General features: G+C 46.2%; 1 protein-coding gene and 1 non-coding gene across 9 annotated transcripts in view; both read left to right on the forward strand.

Annotated features, from left to right (window-relative positions):
• Positions 1–4,065: 4,065 nt before the first annotated feature.
• TRNAE-UUC (transfer RNA glutamic acid (anticodon UUC)) lies at positions 4,066–4,137 on the forward strand. The gene has a single exon. It is a non-coding gene; the product is annotated as a tRNA-Glu (tRNA).
• Positions 4,138–8,432: 4,295 nt separating this feature from the next.
• RBM39 (RNA binding motif protein 39) overlaps positions 8,433–23,413 on the forward strand; it is a 29,997-nt gene continuing 15,016 nt past the window's right edge. For 3 of the 8 annotated variants that reach the window (XR_010466671.1, XR_010466670.1, XM_065032665.1), the window contains exons 1-6: positions 8,439–8,670; positions 11,803–11,865; positions 13,689–13,738; positions 16,955–17,149; positions 22,094–22,159; positions 22,267–22,320. Coding sequence is in view for 3 of the 8 variants with exons in the window: in XM_065032665.1 (XP_064888737.1) it covers positions 11,815–11,865; positions 13,689–13,738; positions 16,955–17,149; positions 22,094–22,159; positions 22,267–22,320 (416 nt within the window). In the remaining 5 variants the exon portion in view is untranslated. Of the gene's footprint in view, positions 8,671–11,802; positions 11,866–12,087; positions 12,161–13,177; positions 13,739–16,954; positions 17,150–22,093; positions 22,160–22,266; positions 22,321–23,413 lie in introns of all 8 variants that reach the window. The other 5 variants (XM_065032667.1, XM_065032668.1, XM_065032666.1 and 2 more) reach the window with 5 other exon arrangements.

Below are 23,413 nucleotides of genomic sequence, written 5' to 3' on the forward strand. Positions count from 1 at the left end.
ATGGCAGAGGTTTCCCTGCCTTGCTTCCAAATTCCATAGCGTGAAAACTCCCCCAAAAAAGGTGCGTATGTCCCTGCCACCACATCCATTACAGGTTCCCAAGGGATGCTACTCTGTCACAGCCTCTCGCACCTCCTTGTGCCTGCTAAGAGCTCTGCTGCTTCCAGTGCGCGTCCTCTAAGGATTTAGGGATGGGTCCAAGTGCACGAGCTGGACAACGGTGCTCTCTCCCCCGCAGGAGACGTTATGTGCTGGAAAACATGAAACTGTGTGTGTGGGTTGGCTGCATGAGTCCGGTGTCAGCCGCCCCGAGCTGGGGACAGCTGCCCAGAACACAGGACACTTGCCGAGAGGTGGGTGGCCAAGGCCGATGACACAAGACTGAGCTGGCGCTGCCACGTGAACCCAAACAGCAGCGTGGGTGGTGGTGACACAGCTGTCCCGTGTCACTGGGACTCCCCGCTCCCTCTCCCGCCGGCCTGCACGAGCTGCCTGACTCGCTTGGCTTCACTGTGGCTGATGTTTGTGCCAGATTGTAATATTGTTGTAGGTTCTTGCCAAGAACTGAGTTTATTTTTTAGCCACAGACAGAACCTGTAGTTTCTCAAGCTGATCTGGCATTCTGATGGGTTTTTTTTCTTACAAGCCTTGACAAATTAATTGAATCCCTGTTTCTGTGAGAAACCTGAGAGGAAAATCCCACAGTCAGGACTGCAGAGTTAAAGGAAGACGGGGACTCGTGAGGTCACCGCTGCCATGTCTCACCAGCACAGAGGCTCTTCCGCGGGTATTTCTTGCTGAACGTGTTGTCCCCTGGGGCAGTCATTCAGACGTCTATCTGAGGCCCTGTCAGGGTATTTTGCATTATAAGTTTTCTCCATTTCATCCCATTATTCCTCTTCTTCTTAACTATCACAAAAAAATTTGCTCAATTTTGTTTATAGATGTCTCCAACTGATATACCTGCAGGTTGTTTTTCCTCACAGTATCCTTGCAGTGAAATAGTACAGATTTCATTTTTTAAAGCTTAGTTTTGCCCTCGGATAGTGTTTTGAGTCCTGCCTGCACACCACCTCTTTACTGGTACACATTGGTATCAAATAGTCCTACAGTGAGTGCAAGAAGAGGTTTATTACTCTTTGTCTTTTATCCTTTCTCATACAGCTGGGGCTTTGAGCTGTGCTCCTGCTGTCGTCAGTGGGAATGGCAGCAAGTTCTTTGCTCTACCACGTAACCACAGGGAGAAGTGAAGTTTCTGACGCCGTGGTTGCCAGCATTGCGATGCCAAACGTCCCTGTTTGCATTTGCTGTGCTTTGTCAGGCAAGCTTGGCTCCTCTCAGCATCCAGGTACCCAGCTCTGAAAGCTGTTCTTTGCTAGTCGGTTAAACATCTTGGATATCTACTAAGCAGACCAACTCAACGAGCTGGTTCTTGTAAGTGCAGGCTGTGCGGACAGGCTGGGTGCTGACAACCTGAACACACGCATCTCTGTCACCGTACCCCCGAGGCCGCCCTTTGCCAACAGCTCTTGCTGGGGGAGCGACGAAACGCTTGGGCTCATGCCTGAGCCACATCCCAGGGGAGCACCTGATGCAAACCCCGGGTGATCCCCATGACAGCCCATCTGTGGGAGGCCACGGTCAGCCCCACCATGCCAGAGCAGCCCTGCGGGGCCTGTTGAGCAGGTCGGGGGGATGAGGTGGGTCTGAGCTCAGCCTGGGAGGTCGGTCTGCAGGTCAGGGTCAGGGTCAGGCTGGTGATGGTGACCGAGGCCGTGCAGGTCTGTAGTGACCAGGCAGAGCCGAGGCCAGGCCAGGCAGTCAGGCTGCAGGTCAGGGAGACCCAGGGCCGGGCATGGCCTTGGGCACACTGGTGAGAGCACTGGAGCAAGCAAACCAGCACAGCAAGCAAGCAAGCAAGCAAGCACAGCCACAGCTGGGGCTTCTGGGCAGGGCTGGGGCACAAGCCTCAGCTGAGGCTGCTCAGAGCTATAGGGGCTTGTTATTGTCATTGGGGCCTTGAGAACAGCTTCACAGGCAGGAACAGCATGAGCATGGTTGGTCTAAAAGAAGCCAAAGTTTTGCCTCACCCAGTGTCTTGATCTCCAGGAGGAGTCAATAAAGTTCCTGGGCAAGCAGAAGTGGTGGGTGTAGGTGCTGGCACTGCTGCTCCTTCTGCTGACACCTCCCCAGAGTTTCTGGAAGGAGAAGGAGCATTGTCCAGCACTGAAACTGGAAGAGAAGCTGAGGACAGGCAGGCTGATGCATGGGGGAAGCTCAGATCTCATCACTGGCGGTGCCAAGTCCTTGGGGAGCAGATAGTCTCTCATCCCACAGAGACAGACTGTGATAATCTGCCAAAAAAGCAGGGACCTCTGAGGGGCAGCCGGTCCCTCCCCATGTGCTTAGCACAGACCACAGCAGCTGTGCACAGGCCGGGGGCTGCAGCGGGATCCGCATGAGGAGACGGGATCTGCTCAGATCCACCTTATGCAGTTCCCGTCAGATCCATTCAACACCTTAGAATGTATTCAGGGTCCTCTCTGCTGCTGTATGGACATGGTCTGCACCAGCTTCACATTTTGAAGGGTGTTTTATTTTTAATTTCATATTTCAATAGCTTTCTTTACTGTGCTTTGTAGCCATACCAGCCTATCTTTACTCTTCTTCCTCCTGGTGGTGTACATGGTTCTCAGCCATTTTAGCAATCTCCATGCTTCTTACAAGCATGTCATCCTTTTGGCTTATTCATTTTTTTTAATAAGCTCTTTGGGGAGGAATTTCTTTGTTGCCGTTATTCTTTTAATGATACAGTATCAAATACATTTTACTCACTCTTGCACATAGCTTTTCTAATAGCGTGTTTCTGAATGAAGCCTCTCGCATCTCAGCACTAAACCCAGTTGCTTATTTGTGTTCTCCAACCAGCTGCTCCAAAAATCAATCCTTTGTGGTATCTAAAATGTAGCAGCTACATAACAGGCTGGTGAGACACTCAGTGTGGGGGTAATTGAGGACGCTTCATTATGATGACGTTTTCTACTGCAGCAGCAGCTTCCCCGATCTCCTGAACATATCACTGTCACCACCACTGGTTTTGAGGACTGCTCGCTGCAGTAGACCTAATACTCCCCTTTTCCTATTTAGATGTGAATTTTCTAACTATAGGGGTTCGATGTTAAGTGTTGGAAGATGAAAATCATTTAGGAGCATTGGCTCTGAGGTTTCTTTGGCTCCATTACTCCACAAGCACAATTTGTTTGGTTCTTCCCATACAATCTGTCCCCTGCTATTGGTGTGTCCCATTGATTAATTGCCTTGCACCAGCTTCTGATAAGGTTGTTCTCAGTCAAAACCGGGTAGTCCGGTTGTTCCACCTTATTTTTTGATTGCTAGAATTTGTACAGAAGCACGTTGGTGGCTGTTACTTGGTTTCTGTACCTTATTAGGGGGAACTTCATTTGTTTGCCCAGAGAGGTGGTGGATGAACCATCCCTGGAGACATCCCAGGCCAGGCTGGACGGGGCTCTGAGCAACCTGAGCTGGTGCAGATGTCCCTGCCCATGGCAGGGGGGGCACTGAGAGCAGGGAAGGTCCTTTCAACCCAAACAGCTCTGTGATTCTATGATTCATCCTCCCATTTGTCATTTCCTTCTTCAGTTTCACCAGCTTCCATCCCCATCCTTTAATTAGGACAAGTTTAATGGCTTAGCCAAGGATGGGCCTAAATTTTGCGGGGATTTGCACATCAGTTTTCTTCAATTAGTGTAAAAACTCCGCCGTGACTTGGCGGAGCGCTGGCAGCCCGGCTCCTCCGCTCGCGGCCCCCGGCCGTGTTCCCGCGGCCCTGTCCGAGCTCCGGCCGGGGAGCCCCAGCCCCAGGGTGACCCGCTCGGTCCGGGCGCGGCTGCGCGGGGACTCGCGCCCGAGTGCCCCCGGCCCAGCCCCGGGCGGAGCGGAGCGGAGCGGCCCGGGCCCAGGGGCGGCTCCGCCGGCCGGGCCAGCGCGGGAGCAGCGGCAGCGGCGCAGGCAGCAGGCGGCGCGGCGGAGGAGTCGAGCGTGCGGTCCCACATGGTCTAGCGGTTAGGATTCCTGGTTTTCACCCAGGCGGCCCGGGTTCGACTCCCGGTGTGGGAAAGCTGAACTTTTTCTTCGCTTTCTCCTTTTTTTTTTTTTTTTTCCCTACCTAGTTTTTGAAAAGCTTTTTGTGAACTCTGCGAGACTGTGTTCGGTGTTGGGCCCCTCATCATAAGGAGGACATTGAGGTACTAGAGAGAGTGCAGAGAAGGGAACAGAGCTGGTGAGGGGCTGGAGCACAAGTGTGATTGAGCGGCTGAGGGACCTGGGGGTTCAGCTGGAGAACAGGAGCTGAGGGGAGACCTTCTGATCTCTGAACTGCCTGAAAGGAGCTTGGAGCCAGGGGGGTCGGGCTCTGCTCCCCAGGAACAAGCGCCAGGAGCAGAGGAAACGGCCTCAAGTTGCGCCAGGGGAGGTTGAGGTTGGATGTGGGAACAATTTCTTCCCCAAAGGGCTGTGGGGCATTGAACAGGCTGCCCAGGGCAGTGCTGGAGTCACCAGCCCTGGAGGGGTTTAAAAGGTGTTTGGACAAGGTTCTTGGGTTCTTGGTTTAGTGATAGAGTTAGGCTAGGTTATGGTTGGACTCGATGATCCTGAGGATCAATTCCAACTGAAACAATTCTATATTCTACGATCTCTTCCACCATCCTCAGCGCAGGGTAACCCATACCCCAGCCCCTCTGCATCTCCCCAAACTCCATTAAGCAAATGCCCAGGTGCTCGTAGCAGGGTCAGGGGTGATGAGGAAACACCAGCCATGGCCAGCATTCTCCACAGCCCTGCAGCCAGAGCCAGTCCCTCCTGCCGATCCAACCATCCCACAGCCGGGAACACTTCAGTTAGAGTGTGTCACCGAGTGTGTCACTCGGGCCGTCATCCAGGAATACACCGGGGCTGGGCTGGACACTGAGCCAGGCCCCCAGCCCATGAGCACCCAGGTTCATCCTTCCTCTCACCCTGCCCCAGCATCACACAAGGGTGAGGGGTGTGTTGGTGGCTCCACAGGCAAAAAACACACGAGAAAACCCTTCAGGAAATCCATCAACACGATCCCAGGCACATACTTCAGTTGCAATTGTATGATGAAGGAACAGGAACCGGAGCTGGTCAGACCCGACCCTGAGGCGACTGACGGGGAGCAGGGGCCGAGGGACACGCAGCCACAATGAACCTCCTTTTGCCTGTGAGAAAAATACTAACTTTGTTTGCAACCAACCTGTACAAAGATTATTAGCTTGGGATAGACCTCTTATAGTCATGCTTTTAAAAAAAATATATATTTTAAAGGAGTTCATTTGCCCTAAATGTCCCAAACTCAATGAAGTTGACAAGTTCAGCTTAGAAAGAGTTGGAAACCCTGTGCAAAAGCTTCAGGATCTTTTTAGGCCATCGACATTTCAGGAATTTTGTTAGAAATGACATTAAATGACACAATAGCCTGGAAGTTTTGCAAAAACAAGTTTTCATTTGGAAATCTATGGGCCTGAGTTCTTACACCTTATTTACGTATTTCTATATGCAATAGCAAAATTATAATTTCAGGACACAAAGTTGGTTTAGAACTTCTCTTTACATTGTTTCAGAACGGTAGAACAAAACTGAAACAGCCTGACCCCCCTGCCATTATTGCTTATCTGGGGCTGACCTCAGCAGGAACCCCCGCTCAGTGCTCTCTGCACCAGGGTGAACAATCACCCCAAACTTAGGGATTATCAAATTTAAATACAAATGAGCCATTTTGTGGACTCCCAGGGGAAACACAGCACTATTAATGAGACAAGAGGGTTTGGTTTCACAAAACACTACTTATTTTTTTGAGTTAAACGATTCAGCTTCTAGCAACCTGCGGAAGCTTGGGCCAAAAGCTGCACCACAATATCAGGTCACTGAGAAATTAAGTTACATTTGGGACTGTAGTAGCTAAAAATCTGTCAGGCGGTGGTGGCCCATTGAGGGGGGTGTGGTTTCTGGCAGAAGGGAACAGCCGTGACACCTGCAGATGCTCTTACTCTTAATGAATCCTGGCAAGCCCTCCGCTTGGTCAGACCACAGACGCTGTTAAATCGTCACATCAGAAGAACCAATTGTGAAGGAACACGAACAATTTCACCCACGTGCCCAATCGATGACCTAATCTGCACACCCTCTCTCACCTACAATAACAGATGAGCTTGAAACAGCGAATCTTGAACACTGACCCAGGCCACCACCCGTTTGGCCCAAGACAACGAGAAGTATTTCAACACATGATGCTCCCTCCTGGGCTCTCAGACGCCAGCATGAGCAGCTCGGGGGCTTCTTGACCTGGCCACAACTTACATACATTGTGTTTGTCACAACAGTTCAGGTTTTTTTGAGGTGTTGAAAAGGCAACCGGCTTTCCTCCTCCAGCAGCAGATCCCCAACGTGATTCTGACTCAGCACTGCCACCCACGATGTCTTGGTTCAGCTGGAAATGTGAGTGCAAGGGTCACCTGGGATCTCAAGAAAGGTGTTAGTTTTCCTTTTCAGCAGGCATAGAGTTATTAGATGTAACAGATACGGGTAGAAATTTGGGTGCAGGTGTTAAATGGCCTGTCTACACAGGATACACTCCAGTAACCGCAGAGTGCAATGAGCATTTAAAGGGCTAACGCAGCTTCTGGAGCTAAGAGGCTGTAAAACCACTTATGGGAAGGTGGTACTTGTTGCCTTTTAGGGCTGGGTTGGCAGGTAAAGAGCAAACCAGTTGCTCTCTCACCTTTCCTTCCCTGGGGGGAGGGAAGGGAAAAAGAAGGGAAGACTCATGAGTTGAAACAGATTTAATAAAGCAATAATAAAAGAAGAGTGAATGTGAAAATCATAAAATAATATACAAAGCAAGACTCAGACTCTGGAACGTGCACTCCCAGCAATAAATGTAAGAGGCAGAACCTGCGAGGACAGTGCGAGCAGAACCCCGTGCACAGGGAGAACGCGGGTCGGGGCGCAGGAGCAGGACCCCACAGGCAGGGCGGCCGTCGAAGCACGAAGGCAGTGCTGGCACCTTCCTGCTTACCTACAGAGCACCATGTTCACAGCGGGGAACGCTCGTGCTGGCCAGCGCAGCTCAGCTGCCCGGGATCTGCTCCTCCCCATGTCACACACCCACTTGCACACCCAACAACGGAGACCGAGGGACGGCCTTGGCTTCCCCAGCAGCGAGTGCCAGTATCACACAGATGTCAGGGGTTGAAGGGCCCTGGAAAGCTCATCCAGTGCAATCCCCCCATGGAGCAGGAACACCCAGATGAGGTTACACAGGAAGGTGTCCAGGCGGGTTGGAATGTCTGCACAGAAGGAGACTCCACAACCCCCTGGGCAGCCTGGGCCAGGCTCTGCCACCCTCACCAGGAACAAGTTTCTTCTCAAATTTAAGTGGAACCTCCTGTGTTCCAGTTTGCACCCATTGCCCCTTGTCCTATCACTGGTTGTCACCAGAAGAGCCTGGCTCCATCCTCCTGACACTCCCCCTTTCCATACTGATCCCCAGGAATGAGTCCCCCCTCAGTCTCCTCTTGTCCAGCTCCAGAGCCCCAGCTCCCTCAGCCTTTCCTCACACGGGAGATGCTCCACTCCCTCCAGCATCTCCATGGCTCTGATCTGAGTTCACAGTCGTACCAATCCCTGAACTATGGAAAACTACTTGAAAGAAATGTTAACTTTGCCCCAGCTGATACCTTATCATTCTCAAACTGAAATGAAACTAAAGGACTGTGCTAGTTACCAAGAGGAAAACTCACTGACTGCATGGAAAACTACTTCACTTCAGCCAAACACGCACATTGCTCAAGAAGTGGAAAAAAGTGACAGTTTCCACAGCAAACCCCCCCAGCCTGGACATGCCCCGTGTGCACGGCGGGGCTGGGACAGAACGACCCGGGGCAGGAGCGGCTCAGCGGGCCCAGCAGGAAACCAGAGCGCAGGGCTGGGCCCGGGAGCACCCCGAGGGCGCAGGGCACGGCAGCTCAGCTCCAGGAAGGCGCGCAGGGCCCGAGCCCACGGCGGGCCGGACGCGGGACGCGCCCGCTGCCCACCAGCCCGGGGGTTCGGGGCCCGGGGTCACCTTTGACCTTCCCGCCGCGCCCCCCCGGGAGCGCTCTCGCGAGAGCGCAGAAGCGCGTGACGGCCCCACCCGCCTCGCCCCAGGTCTCGCGAGCGTCTGAACCGCCGCTTCCGCGAGCGACGTCTCGCGAGAGGCGGCGGGCGCGGGCGCGCGGGGCCTTGTCTGGCGCAGCGTCTCGCGAGAGCCCCTGCGCCGCGCGCTGGGCGGCCCCGTGCCGTGCGCGAGCCTGCGAGCGGCCAGACGCGCGGGCGCCATTTCGGGGAGCAGCCGGCGCCGCCACAGCCGCGGCCAGCGCGGGTCCCGGGACCGCCCGCCACGGTCGCGCTGCCCCTCGCCTCCCGCCGCCCTGGGGCTGCCCGAGCGGCGCCCCCCAGCTGAGGTTTAGCCGCCTGGAGAGGGCTCCCGAGCCCTCGGGCCCATCCCCCACCCTCAGCGCAGCCAGCGCCGGAACCGGGAGCCGCCGCTGGACCTCGGGCGCCCGAACAAGGCAGCACCGGCCCGCGGCGCAGGTAACTGCCGGCCTGGGGCCGGATCCCGCCGCCGGGCGAGCCGCGGCCTGCCCCGCTGAGCGCCGCGGCCTGGGCCTGCGGGCGGGCCCGGAGGCCTCGCCCCTCCCGGCGCCGGGGCCCACTCTCCCCGGCCGGCCCGTTACTCGCCCCGGGGCCGCCGCTGGGCCTCCCGCCGCTGTTCGCCGTGCGCCCTCCTGCTGCTGCAGCGCCCGGCGGTCCCGAGGCCGCGGCCCAGCCGTGCGCGGCCGGCCTGCTCCTGCGGCCACGTAGCGGGCGGGTCCGGCTGTCCCCGCCGCGCCTTGTCCCTCCCGGAGTCCCCCCACGATGGCGCTGTGCGGAGTGACCGGCCCGGCCGTGCTGCCCGAGCGGCGGGGGCGGCTCCGGGGCTCGTTACGTTGAGAGGCGGCGGCGCCTCGGCCGGGCTGGCGGGGCTGAGGGTGTCCGGGTGTGGGGCTGGCGCGGGTCGGCTCCAGCCAGCGGCGTGCGCGGGATCCGGGCTCGTCTGTCCCGATGGTGCGGGGGTTGCGGTGGGGCCTGCCCGGGGAGCCGGGTCTCCCTCCCGGAGTGTTCGGCTCCGGCTGCCCTGGTGATTGTCCAGGAGGCTCCTTGCAAAGCAAGGGTGGAGTTGTCATTTCTTGCAAGTTACAAAACGGATGATTTTGAGGAGAGGATCTTTTAAAACTCCTTTGGTGTAGTTTAACACAGCAAAAAGAGACGGATCTGCCTTGAAAATACTGGCAAGATTAGTATCGGTAGATTTCATGTCCCTTTAGGCCTTCTGTAGATCTACAAAATTACAGGTGTAGTTTTTCCTTGTTTGTTTTGGTTTCTGTTGTGTTTCGAGTTTGTTTTCTCCACAGAGGTGTCAGGTGTACGCAGCTTTTTTATTGAGCAAACTGAGAGGCTTTTATGAAAATTAGTTTGATCTTCTGTGTTTAGCAGAAGATAGTTGAAAATCTGTCATGATTTTCTACTAATTTGAAATTAATAAGGACTCTTATTTGTGCTTTTATTCTTAAAGGAAGAAGCATCATATGCATTACATGAATTGCAAAGTTGGTAGTAGGTCCTTGTGTGAACAGAAGGTATTCTGATAAAAACTGTGGTATTGTATCAATGAAAGTGCTTTGCAGTGAGTACAAAGGGTAGAGATTGCACAGGGCGAGACCAAAGGTCCACGGAACTCAGGAACTTGTCTGCAATAGTGGCCAACAGTAAATGCCTGAGAAAGGACAGCAACGGGGCAGTCATACTGGACACTCGCCTCTGTGTGCTCTTAGTCCTCAGCTGGTTGTGGTTCAGGGTCACAAGGCACATCTCTATTTAATGAAATGCTTTTTGTGTAAACTTTTGTGCTTTTTTGTTTTGGGTTTTGTGAACAGTGCATGTGGGTGTTTTTTTTTTTTCGTTGTTAGTATTCACAGTGCTCTGTAACAGTGAATTCCATGGCTTAATGCTGTGTGAATAAGGACCTTTGTTGTGAACCCACCGGATGCTGGTTCATTCACTCGTATTTGGGTGAATTCAGCAATAGTCACTCCCTCTTTACTTTTCCATGCTGCTCATGATTTGGTGGTCCCTGTTGTGGCCCCCATCCTGTTCAGGATGAAGAATCCCACCCCGGATGTGGCTAGGTGCATTAGCTAAATTATGCATACAAAAATGTAATTGTGGGTGGGAGTTGTCATTGGGGGTATTTTTTTGTAGAATCTTGGCTTTGGCTTGGTGCTTTTTTATGGTCCTTAATCATTCTGATGTACTACTTCGTACCAAATGCTGGTAGAGTAGTGGTGAATTAAATCATATACGTCTATGTTGGTGACTTAAAAAAGTGAATGTAAATACTCTAGGAAAAAGTAAAATTAAGCCATTACGCATCAAAGAAGGATGATCCTATTTGTAAGTGATAGCACTATAGCCAAGAGGTAATAACTTGAAAATGAGGTTAGTGTGCCTTGGTTAAGTAACAGGGTGTGCACCTCCAGCACTCTGGTATTGTTGTGCTTTATTCTTGATGTATTGATGGGCGATGGTCAGATGTGGGTGGGGGTGTGACTTGATTCTTACATGTGGTGCAGCTCTGGTATAATATTCTCAGATATGAGTGAACAGTTTAAAGGGTGTTGAAATGTTGGATTGATTTCATGATGCTGGACAGCAGCCGTGCCTGTCACAGAGGTGCGAGAATGAACCTGTATGATAAAAATCCATTTTATGGCAAAAATCTTCACTCTTGAGCTGTCTGACTTGGATCCAGAGGCCTGGTCATTTTTGAGCTTAAGAGAGAAAAAGGAGACAAACTGTTTAAGAGATTTGAGGAAGTTGAGTCTCTATGCTTTAATGCAGAGAATCTTGAGAGGTTCTTAATAACATGCCTGAATAGAGAGAGGAAATCACATGTCAGAGTGTTTAAGAGTATAATAAATGCAAAATTATATTGGGGATTGGAGTTGAAAAATAAGAGGAATAGTTTAAAAAAAAACCAACAACAAAACCCCCAAACAGAACAAACCACAACAAAAAAATCAAAATCAAGTTTGTGGTGACTAGTGTTATGTGGTGGTGTTTGAAACGTGGAGTTCCAGACTGGATGGATGTTACGTATGCTTTAGTAGCTCTTAATGCCTGAATCCTTTTTCGTATCTGGCCACCATTATGCAGGAGGCCGCATTTCTGAAAGGACCAGAGTGCTCACGTTAAGTCTTTAGATTAGTAGGCGTGATGGTAGCAGGTGCTGGGAAGCTGTGAACAGGTTTGCTTGAATGTTCTGTATTCTGTATATGTCTCTCTCGGGCAATCCTTTGGTCAAGCTCTAGTACTCGTTGAGATGGCCACCAGACCTGTTTCTGTATCATAAATGGTCTGTGCTCTTTGTTTTAAGAGAAATAGTTGCAATACCACTGGGGTTTCCCCTGGCTAAATGTGTTCAGTAGCATTTTGTTGTTCACTGCTGTAATTGCTTTGCGTCACGTGCTTTATCATCTGACCGGGCAAAGCTTCATTCCAGTTCTTGTGGGAAATGTCTGTTGTGAGTTTGAGCCAACGCAGCCCTGGTGTCCTGAGCAAAAGCCTTTGGAATCTAAAGCCACGAGGGTGTTTTCAGTCTCAAATGGATTTTGCTTCTTCTTTCAGGTGTCCAGAAAAATGGCTGATGATATTGATATTGAAGCAATGCTTGAAGCTCCTTACAAGAAGGTGAGAAAAATGTGCCAGTGAGGTCCTGTTTACCTTAATTTAGCATTATTCATGAAACTACTGCTGAACTGTAAACTAACATCCCTGGAGCCCTCATGATTTGTCTTATTGGAGATGCATTACATGTAACTTACAAGTAAATATATACTGTTAATGTAATTATATTGTGCAGTAGTTTCACTTCAGCGTGATGAATAAATGCCCATCTATCTCTCTTTGTAGACTTGCCTAACGATATCTCACCTCTACTCCCATGAATTCACCTTTGATTCCAGTGTGAACTGTCAATCATAAGGTAGTAATTGAGTGACGTATCGCTGTACCGTGGTCCCCTAGGTTTAAAAACAAAACAAACAAAAAAACCAATCACCCAAAAACAACCAACCAAAAAAGAACCAAAACAAAAAAAAACCCCGAAAACCAAGAAACAAAAATCCTCTCCTAACGATGCCAGGTCCAGTTTGGTATAGCAACAAGGTGAATGCAGTGGTTTGGGAAAACAGCAGGGTTCCAAGAATTGACCTTTTCACCAGTCCCATGGCAAGTAAATATTTGAACAGTCTGCTCAGTGCAAGAAGAGTGAGACTTGCTTTTAACACAGAAGACTGGTGGCAGTTAATCTTTTAACAGGGCAGATGGAAATCAATTGCAGAATGAATGAATTGATGGAAATTCTTGGATCCCTGAATAGAATGTTGTTAGCAAGTAAAAGACAGTATCACAGTTTGCAGTGTCATTCTAAAATAAGCTCTTGTATCCTTCTGTCCTAGTTGTTTAATTAGGAAATGTCAATTTTTATGCAAAATTTTTATCAATTAGCATAGCGATGTCTTTTACCTAAACCAGCAGCAAATGAATACTGTCTTTTTTTGTTTTTCACCAAATGGTGGTGAAGTGTTAAGATTATGCATGCTTTAGCACTGTTTTTGCAAAAAATGTATATTAAATCGCTTAGGAATTGTACTTTTGATGTAACTGATACAATTAAACTGTAAAGCAAGTATATAAATTATATAGCAGCTATTGTTAGTCTATTCTGCAGTGTTTATTACAGCTATGTAATGAATTTTGGATGAGCATTTGTAAGTTTTAAGTGTATGTTTAGTTTATGTAATATTTAGTAGTTACGTTAAAGTCTTGAAGAGAAATTTGTAAATTGTTATGTTAAAATTCTTGTGTCCTGGTTTAACATGGATATTTTCCATGTAAACAGGTATGGAAATAGGGAATGTTTAGGCTGGACTGGTGGATTATTGATGACTTTCTTGGGAGTCGACGTTACTAAAGCAGTGTGAATCCCTGTTTGCTTCAGGGCGAGATGTGTGACAGAGGTGACATCAAGCTCTTACAAGCCTTCAACGAAAATGAGCGAAGATCTCGGGAATGGCATCGGTCACAGGAAATCCATAGTGGCTGGCTGCTAGCGTAGCCACGGGGGCTTAGGCAGAGATATAGCCGCGGGGCACACAAACACAAACCTGAAACTTCTCTTACATTTATAGATATAACATTTAACCACTTGAGTGCTGAATTCTACAGGATAACTTGCTCTCTAAACCATGTAAGGAAGTATCCACAATTTAATATACACTTTTAAACGATGTAAGTCTTGTATTTTGTAATTGTATGACTTAAATTTAAGCAGCAAAGTGGTTAAACACGCCTACCTAAATTTTCTAAAGCTTTCCACTTTAAACTGTAAACAAGTAATTTAGTATTAAAATTTTTGTTTTGTATTTTCTTATTCCTATTCCCATTACCCTTTGACCACTTGAAATGTTTCCGCTTCGTCCTCACGATGTTCTTCTATCAACCCTGCTTAGGATGAGAACAAATTGAGCAGTGCCAATGGCCACGAGGAACGCAGCAAGAAGTAAGTGCTGTGTCAGTTCTCTATGTTTGGGGGGAGGCTGCTGATTTTTGTAGACTTGTGAATGCATGTCAGCCGTGTTTAGAGAAATAAAATGGAAAAGCCTGATATTTGCAATTGCTGCAATTGCAGCAATTATGACATTTTCTTTTGTTTACAAGTGTTGTTATGGCTTGTCACTGATGTCATCAAAATTGTGGAAACATTTGATGTTAGCATCAGCTAAAATACAGACTTGGCAGGTTCAGCATATTTAATTCCTTTTTTGTTGCTTTAGCAATGCGATGGATTTTGCAGTTTAAGAACTTATTTGGTGTAGCATTTTGTGTGACTTTGAGCAGTTCAAAGCATTTAAAGATACCAGTGCTTTCTTGAAAACACTCAAGGTGTCAAATTCTTTCTCTATTCTCCCCCATTCAAACATTTCTAAATATTTTATGTCTAGTCTAAACTTCTTTAAAAATGTTATAGTATAATTTTATGATGAGAGAACAAGCCCACTGTATTCAGGAAGCGGAATTCTAGGGCCTGAACACCTGCTGCTGACCCAATCAGAAAATTGAAGAAAAATGCCTTGTATGAAAGAGGCTTTTAACTAGTTGGTTAAACAATAACCAGCATGTTTTTGTAATGTGTGGCTAACTAAAAAGTCAGCATGTATGCTGTTGTCATCTTCTGAAGTCATGCGGATGAAATGCTGAATGGATCCAAAGAGCGATTATTGGCAGATGTATAGATATTTGGGAAATGAGAAGTCGCAATTCCAACATTAAAGTTATGTTGGAATCTAAAATGGATTATACCTTATATTTGTGTTTCAAACAATACTGTGAACATCATTCTCGTATTCAGTACGGAGACGCGTAAAATCCCGTCAAAAGCAGCTGCTCCAAATATATTTAATTCTGGATTTTTATTGCTTTAAGATATATATATATATGGGGCATGTAAAACCCTGCTTTTGTGTGGATGGCTACTCTCAAAATATAAACTGAGATCTGAAAGAAAGACAGTGGGTTTTACATTTTAGAAGTGCTTCTGACCTTGGTTCTTGGTAGGATGGTGAGAATAGTAGAACGTGTTTGTTTCTTAGTTGCTGTAACCTCTCTAAGACTAAAGCAGTTACATTTGTTACCTTTATGCCCTGTGTCCCATTTTCAGGTTGGACCTGTATGCTCTGAGTTTGTAATTCTAATGCAGAAGTGTCGCATGGAGTTTCACCTCTTCCTGCTTTCCTAAATATACCCTTGTGTCTGTTCAGAAATGTTGCTCCTGTGGTGTGTCCCCATTTCAGTTTTCGAGTTAGCTGTTGTTAGAAGGTTGTTTATTCTTGTACTGCAGTTCTGTGCTTGCATGAAGCCTTTTGTCCCAGAATATTGCATTGATACAGCTGTTGCTCCTCTAAATCTTTAGAGAATAAACTGCACCAGTTTGTATGTGACTTGTGATGGTGCACTGGGTTGCTGAAGACTAAGGCATGTATAAGCTTTACAAGACATTGCTTTGCTCATCAATTTAATTGGAGTGTCAGTATCTAGAAGATGTTCTGTATCTACTTCAGTTGGACAGTGTTGAAAGAAGACTCAAACTGTCAGGAAAACCATAATCCACACCACACAGAAACAGCTAGAACATTAGATTGTGTGTGCAGCTTTCCATAATTGTCAAAGCACACTAAATTTCTGATTTAAGAGTCAAAGGGGTTAAGAATCTATAAATCTTCTGGATGTCTGTACTGTATGTCCAGTTTACTCATGGTTGGAAGGCAGAATGTGGATCTTGGCTGTCAGGAGTCTTTGCATGCGAAGATGTGTCAGCACACAATTGGATGGGGAGGTGGGATGTTTACTGAGGTTTAGCTGCAGTTATTGCTTACGCTGGCCAGGATACTGGCTTACAGGTAGTATTTTGGGCAGCTACTATGATAATTAGTGTTTGATTTTAACCTATAAAGGTATTTCTAAGTGGTGCATCCTGTCCCAAACTGCATTGCTGGGGGAAGTGTGGTTAATTGGTGCTGATGCAGATCATTCTGGATTTCTGGGTGGTGTCATCAAAGGTTGTGAAGCTTCTGAATATCAGGGTTTGGTGCAGCAGCTTCCTCTGTCCCTACAAATAAATATTATAGAAACCGATGAGGTATTGTAGATGCATTATCGATTTAAAATGAAATATTATAGGTTTTAAAACCAAATAAAAGTTTCTTTTTAGAGGTAAATAGTAAGATAGTTTCAATGAGTCTTCCTAGGTGGAGATTGGGGAGCAAAAGCTGCTAGTGATTGTTAAGCTCAGATGTGGTAGCTGAGAGATTTTTCCTTTAGTAATTGAAACTAGTGAGGAGGCTGGGTTTAGATATGACTATAGAAAGGGAACAGGGATGAACTTTTTTTAAAAGAAGGTGGCATACAGAGTTTTTAAGTGTATAAGTGACTGCTTTGAAAACAGTTGGTGTATGTAATCAGAAGACTCAAAAGGAGGAGAGGAAAAATTGAACAGCAAAAGGATGTTTTGAATTTCAACAGTTGAGCAGCCAAGTTGGTTATTCCCAAAATTTAGTTTCAGGTAAATTACTGTCTTAAGTAACTGCTTTATCATCTGTTTAACCTCTTTTATGTATACGTATGTATATATTTTAAAAACCAGGAGATTGTAAGCTAAGTTTACGGTTTCTAAGTAAATGGTGAAAATTATGAAAATCTGCAGTTTGCCCCAAACCTGTATGAACCGCAGACTTAGAAAAGCAAGTGGCTTATGAGTGGGAGTAGCAAGTAGGAAGCAAAACTCTTAGGCAGTGTGTTGACTGATGGCAGGGAGTATTGAGAGAAAATGTTTGTTTTCCTCTTCCTTTCTGTTTTTGTTGTGTTTTGCTTTGCTGTAAAAGTATAATTTATTCTTAGCATCTTGATGGTGCATTTAAAGTATGTTTGAAAGACACGTGAAGTACTGCATTTAATATGTACTAGATCTAATGCAGGAGATATTTTTTTCAGTCCTTTCACTCTTCCTGAAAACTCTTCAGTGATGAGAAAAGCTTAAAAAGTGCTTTGAGCACTTCGTGTTGCTCATGATAAATTAAAAGAATGCTGACATGCTTAAAAGAAACTTGTGCAAATACCAAGAGGTAGAAATGTTTTCCTATGAATATCTGTGACATCAGATTAGAAGAACTGTGAAACACTGAGCTACGTGTGTAACCAAAGTTGTGGTTTTCTTTCTCAGGAGAAAAAAGAGCAAGAGCCGAAGTCGAAGCCATGACAGGAAGAGGAGCAGAAGTAAGGAGCGCAAACGGAGCCGAGATCGGGAAAGGAAAAAGAGCAGAAGCCGGGAAAGGAAACGGAGCAGAAGCAAAGAACGCAGACGCAGCCGCTCTAGAAGTAGAGATCGCAGATTCAGAGGCCGCTATAGAAGTCCCTAGTAGGTTATTCATGTAGAGTTGTCTGTGTGCTGCTTTAGTGTATGATGTGGAAGCCTAAAGTTTCACTCTCTTGCTTTCTAAATTGGTCACTAATCATCTCGGGAAAGGTGAGAGGTTAAGGTTGAAGAGTGTCAATAAATATGGAATGAAAAAGAGGAGGACAGTAAACGTATCCAGTTCCTCCTGCTAGTTTTCATTCTTATCTGAACACAGAAAGATGCAAAAGCAAGTGAAAGGATGTGAACACCTTACTGGAAAACAAAGTTTTATCATAAAATTAAAATAACAGGCAAGTTGTCTGGATGTCCTAACTATCTTCAGTATGTGAACCTGATGGTTTAACTGTCAAAAAATGAGTAGTAGTCTATGAATTTGGTTACAGGCTGGTAAAACCTTTTGCTGGTATTACGAAAGGTTTTTATTGGGTTACTGCTCTGAAACATTTCCTGCATAAAAACTTCCTGTGTCAATGCACTCACCCTGGAAGCATCTTGTCTAGTGATGCCCATGTGTTGTGTATTTGGCCTGTGTTTTCTCAATCTTGTTTAGAGGCTGTGGAAGAGTTCTTCAGTTCCTGTCAGATCTTTGGCTTGATAGAACTTCTGCTGTAGGTAGTTCCTGACAGTTGTAAATAATTTCTCAAAAAAACCCCATTTTTTCATTGGTATTCTGTGTTTCTGCTGGTTTGTATTCCTGCTGTGCCCTTTCTTCTCACCACCTCTTTTTGCCTTCAAAGAAGCTTGTGCTTAGTGATTAGGCAGTGTTGTGTTCTCTGCTTCAGTTGCTGAATTGTTGCTTTCACTTAACCAAGTAGAATTTCAGCATGTAAAGTAGTTTAGTTGAAGACTGACATATGGCAGCTATGTGCATCCCAGAGGCATCAGTACTGGCTGTTGTGTAGCCAGCGGTTGGCTGTTGTGTAGCCAGCGGTTGGCTGTTGTGTAGCCAGCGGTTGGCTGTTGTGTAGCCAGCGGTTGGCTGTTGTGTAGCCAGCGGCTGGCAGCTGTTCACTTGTAGGTCATGGATGATGCTGTTGAAGTGATACACATGCTAACATGATTCCAAAACTAAAGTTTTGGCTCAGATGGTGTGAAAGAGAAAGAAAGAAAGAAAGACAATATGAGGGATCATCTCCTGATCAGGACTTTTCAGTGCAGAGACTCACCTTTAAAAGCCATATAACACGCACTAACTTTCAGGGAAACATATATTCTGGAGATGAAGCCTCCTGCATCACCAGCCTCCTTTTGTCAGCTACCTTTGGATCTACCGAAAATGGTGCTTCCATATGAAGAAGCGGTCTCTGGGGCAGTGCCCTCTGTTCAGTGTTCCAGAAGTAACTACCAGAATGCTCTCACTGGCTGGAGGATTTGAATCCGGAGTCTCACCTTGTGGGACTCTTCAGACAGTTGTTTGATGTTACTGCAGGCAGTGTTGCAGCTGACTGCAACAACTAGTCCAACATGCATATAGAATGTTATTTCTTGCCTTTCTTCCTCCTTGTGATCTTTCTCATTTGCTTTATAAAGGCCCCTTTTCAAGCTGTTATCTCTACACTGAGATGTATTTGCTGCTGGGGGTAATGTGTAATTGTCTCTGCAATAGTAAGAACAGAAAGTCTAGTATGGAATCATAGAATCGTTTAGGTTAGAAAAGACCTTTAAGGTGGTTGAGTCCAACTGTTAACCCAACACTGCTGAGTCCACTATTAACTCGTGTCCTTGAGAACCTCATCTCTGTGTTTATTCAACCCCTCCAGGGCTGGTGACTCCAGCACTGCCCTGGGCAGCCTGTTCCAATGCCCCACAGCCCTTTGGGGAAGAAATTGTTCCCCACATCCAACCTCAACCTCCCCTGGTGCAACTTGAGGCCGTTTCCTCTGCTCCTGGCGCTTGTTCCTGGGGAGCAGAGCCCGACCCCCCCTGGCTCCAAGCTCCTTTCAGGCAGTTCAGAGATCAGAAGGTCTCCCCTCAGCTCCTGTTCTCCAGCTGAACCCCCAGGTCCCTCAGCCGCTCCATCACACTTGTGCTCCAGCCCCTCACCAGCTCCGTTCCCTTCTCTCAACTCACTCCAGCACCTTAAGGACTTTATTGGCTCGAGGGGCCCAAAACTGAACCCAGGATTTGAGGTTTGGCCTCCCCAGTGTCCGGCACAGGGGACAGTCACTGCCCTGGGCCCGCTGGCCACACCAGTGCTGGTACCAGCCATTATAGGTATTTGTGAAGGAAAAGAAGAAGAGTGCGCCACAGAGAACTTGAGGACTTTGAATTTTTCATCTTTAAGCATGAGATGGTGATTAAATGTTTTATTTTTTGAAAATCGGGTGACTGGCTTGCATTGCTTAGCGTTCACAGGGTTTTTAAATATTATTTTTGCATATCTTGCCCCTTAAGTGTTTTACAGTTAGATTATTAAATCTCTTAGGGGGAAGAACTTGACCAAGTATTCCTGCTTAGACATATATCTGACAAACCTCAGCTACTGCTAACATATAGTAGAAGTCACTTGGGCTGTCTGTTGCTATTCTGGAACGAAGAATTTGGGCGAAGCTGCTGGGAAAACAAGCTTATCAAATATGGACTGAAAGTTCTTGGTGATTCTCCTGGACTTTGTTAGCCAAAGCTTGCCTTGTCTGAAACACTTTCGTTGGAGTCTTGGATATGAGCAAGCAGGTGAAAGCTGATGTTTTACTGGCTGTCTTCTGACCTGATAATTGTCCTGGAGCTGTGTGGCATCACGTAGGTTTAGGAAACCATGTGCTGAGTTGTTCTTTGGCTGAACGTGGGATTTAGCGTGTTTGGCTTATGAAGAAGGTAACCCCTAGGCATAAATTGCTTGTGACTCAGTGCTTCCATATGTAATACCTGGAGCTGGACAATGTTTGCAAAGAGTTTCCAGGTAGTAAGAGGGAAGAAGAAAATTCCTTAGAAAAACCCAAAGAAATGCATCCTGCACAATACTGTGGAACAAGTCTTTACAAGGTAACTCTGGCCATCATCTTGCCCCAGGCAGCTTTCTGCTCAGTCTGTTCTAGCAGTCTGTTAATGGGGTTTTTTAACGTTTCTCCTGTGTAGTCGTGTAAATAAGATAATAGTTATTTGTCAAAATTGAAAATGGAACAGAGATTTTTGGAGTTGCTGATGTAGTGGTGAGTTTTTTGCTTTTGTGTTTTTTTCTTTCCCCCTTGGAAGTTGTGCATGTACTTGAAAGCTGTTATTGTGTTTCTTCTCAGGTTTTTTTAATTAGGTTTAGACAATCACTTAAATAATTTCTTTTGCTGTCTCCTCAAAAACTCTGTCTTGATTATTGACCATCATTTAGTTGGTCTGGTTGTTAATCTGGAATCACTGTAATTGATTTGTCTTGCTGCATTTGAATTGAAATAGAGAACAGCATGTTCTACATCAGGTACGAAGATGCAAGGTAATCCTGTCCCTGATAAGAAGCCGGCCTCTGGAATTAGTACCAACACTTCCCGATGCAGCTTTTGGCAGTGTGTGTCAGACACTGGAGAGCCCGGATGGGTGCTCTCAGCAGTCATTTGTCTGGACTTGAGTAGGAAAGGGAGTCATTTATCCTAGGCAAAAAAAAAGGGTCTGTTTTTGATCAATAGTGATCTCATACCGTGTGTGCCTGTTTTTTATGTCTTATTTTCTCTTAATAAGTAGTTTCTGAATTATCTTTTTTCCTTTATTTTTTTCCAGTGTTAAACAGGGCCATATTTCCCTTACTTTAACCTGGCCAGCACGGTTTTGGATCTTGGCCCCCCTACTTCTATCTGTGTCATGACATGGTTAGAAATGGGCATCCTCCTCCTTGGTGTGGATGCTGAGTTTAACTCTAAGCATTACTTCTCCACTGAGTAGCAAGAAGACTTTTATCAGACAAATTGGTTGGCTAAATGGATTTAGTGAAGCTTTACTTAATGTCTTCAGTCTGCTGTGTCTTTCAGGGTGTTCTCACATCGATTTACAGCCACAGCAGAAAGAGTCAGCAAGACAATCCCCTAGCATTCAGTGTGTGCAGCAGTGCCTCAGGAAGAACATGAACAGGTGGTGTTCTTTGCCTTGGATCTACAGGAGCTCAAGTTCAGGGAGAACGTGATAGGATAGATCTTACTGGTCGTGTCACGGGCTGTTACCCTGTGCCACAGTCCCTGGCAAGAGGACTGGCCCTGCCATGGAAGCAAAGGGCAGATTGCCAGTTGTTCTTACAGCCCCAGTGAAGCCTGGAGAACTAAAATTAGATTCAGCCAAGAGATTGGATTCCTTCTGTGGTGACATGTCTGTGTAAGGTTAACCGCTGGCTTAAATGGCTCTGTTTTGATGTCTGTTAAGAACTTTACTTAAAGGAAGCTGCATTTACATGTTACACTTTAGTGTCTAGAGCTGAGACAGCATTAGTAAATGTGTCCATTGCAGATGTCTGCAGGGAGCTACTTTTCATTTCCACTTGCACTTTAAATTTCATGAAACTTTCAGTTTTAAAATGTTGCACTTGATCAAATAGTTGCCAGCACCACTTTGCTTGAAACGTTGAGGCTGAGTTCCAAGCCGTTAATGTACAGCTTTGCAGTCAGCAGTAGGTAGAACATGCCTGTGGAGAACAAAACATGTAAAGAAGATTACAGCTGTAGCTGTAGGTCAGGGTCTTTTTGCATATACAAATGTGCCATGTCTGGCTGGCTCTTGATTCAGTTCTTCCTTGGAGTCCTGTGAATTCTGGGGTTTTGTGATGCGGAAACTGTGCAGGGAGCATATTCTGTGCCTTATGGTTCGCAGCGTTGCACGTGGCTCCTGCATGCTATGGGTGCTGCTCCTGGAAAACATTCGCAAGTTGACGTGCAAGGGTGGGGAAGCACTTGCGATGTAATGTGAGTACAGGCAGGAAAACTTGAATTCTGGTACTCCGGTGAGTAATGTCTGTCTTTGCTTTTGTTGTAGTTCTGGTCCAAAATTCAACAGTGCCATCAGAGGGAAGATTGGTCTGCCCCACAGCATCAAATTAAGGTTTCTGCATTTTCTGTACCTTTTCTTGCATCATTAATAGGTTTTGTTTCAAATCAGACTGATATATTTGAAGGTTTTCTTAGACTCTTGTTGATCTCTCTTTACAGCAGACGACGCTCCAGAAGCAAAAGTCCCTTCAGAAAAGACAAGAGCCCTGTTAGGTAGGAAATTTTACACTCTTATTTTTTTTCTCAATTGAAGTTTGGAAAGTAATGGTGAAATGATGCGTGGCCACGTGCTCCAGCTTACACGCACAAGTGAAGCTGGAATTTATTCTGAAAGTCGAGAGAGGAGGGCATGGAAAGTATGTTGCTTTCTCCCTATGTCATAAATTATATCTCCCTTCTCAATAACAGTGTAGAGTTGTAAATAATATCAGTTTGCAAAACATGTTTTGCTTTGATTTTTGTGTTTCTGCATTCTCAATGTTTTTCCTGTTAATTGTGATTTAAATTAGCTACCTTTTCTGCTAAATCTTACTTAATAATCTTAAGTGTGAAGTGGAAAAGTACTGTACAAATACTGCTTTTTTCGATTCGATGTGTATTGAAGTTGTTTGTAGAGAAGCCAGACACTCTTGAAATCCTGGAGGTGCTTATACATTCTTAGGCTTCTCTTTTAAGGGAATTGGATTTAGATAGCTGCTAATGAGATTATTCTCTAAATGAAAGCAGTTAAATTTAACCAGTCTTTCCTTTTTTAATTATTATTAGCAAACTTCACTGAGACAATTTACTTTAAATTTTTCTTGTGTATTCTCAGTGATTTTTTTTTTTTAATATTTATAATAATATAAATACATACAACATGATTGGAAACTCAACCAAGTATCCAGCATGCTAATTCTGTCCTGTACTTAAGTACAAGGCAGATTTTTTTTTAGATTTGAAGGCTTAAAAAGTAGTGCAACTAATTTCAGCTGCTGATTAGTATCAAAATAAAATTAATGTAGTGCTTCTGGTGTCAAGCATGAGAGTAATTATTCACTGTTCATACTTTTGTATGGGTTAACAAGCTGAAGCTATAAAATGAGGGCTGGGAATTCTGTTTGTGTAGGTGCCAGTTTTGTTTATGCAGTGGCTGTAGGGATTATGAAGTGACTGGGTAGATGTGGCTTTGCAAACTAAAAATCTTACAAAATATGGAGTTTGTACCATTTTTCTGAGAGTTCAGCCAGCCAGGCTCAGCCAATCCATTTTCCATTGTTTTCCTGTCATTTCATCTCATCCTCTTGACTACGAGCTCCTTTGTGGT

Source organism: Columba livia, chromosome 16, assembly GCF_036013475.1.
Source record: "Columba livia isolate bColLiv1 breed racing homer chromosome 16, bColLiv1.pat.W.v2, whole genome shotgun sequence".
Classification (NCBI taxonomy): Eukaryota; Metazoa; Chordata; class Aves; order Columbiformes; family Columbidae; genus Columba; species Columba livia.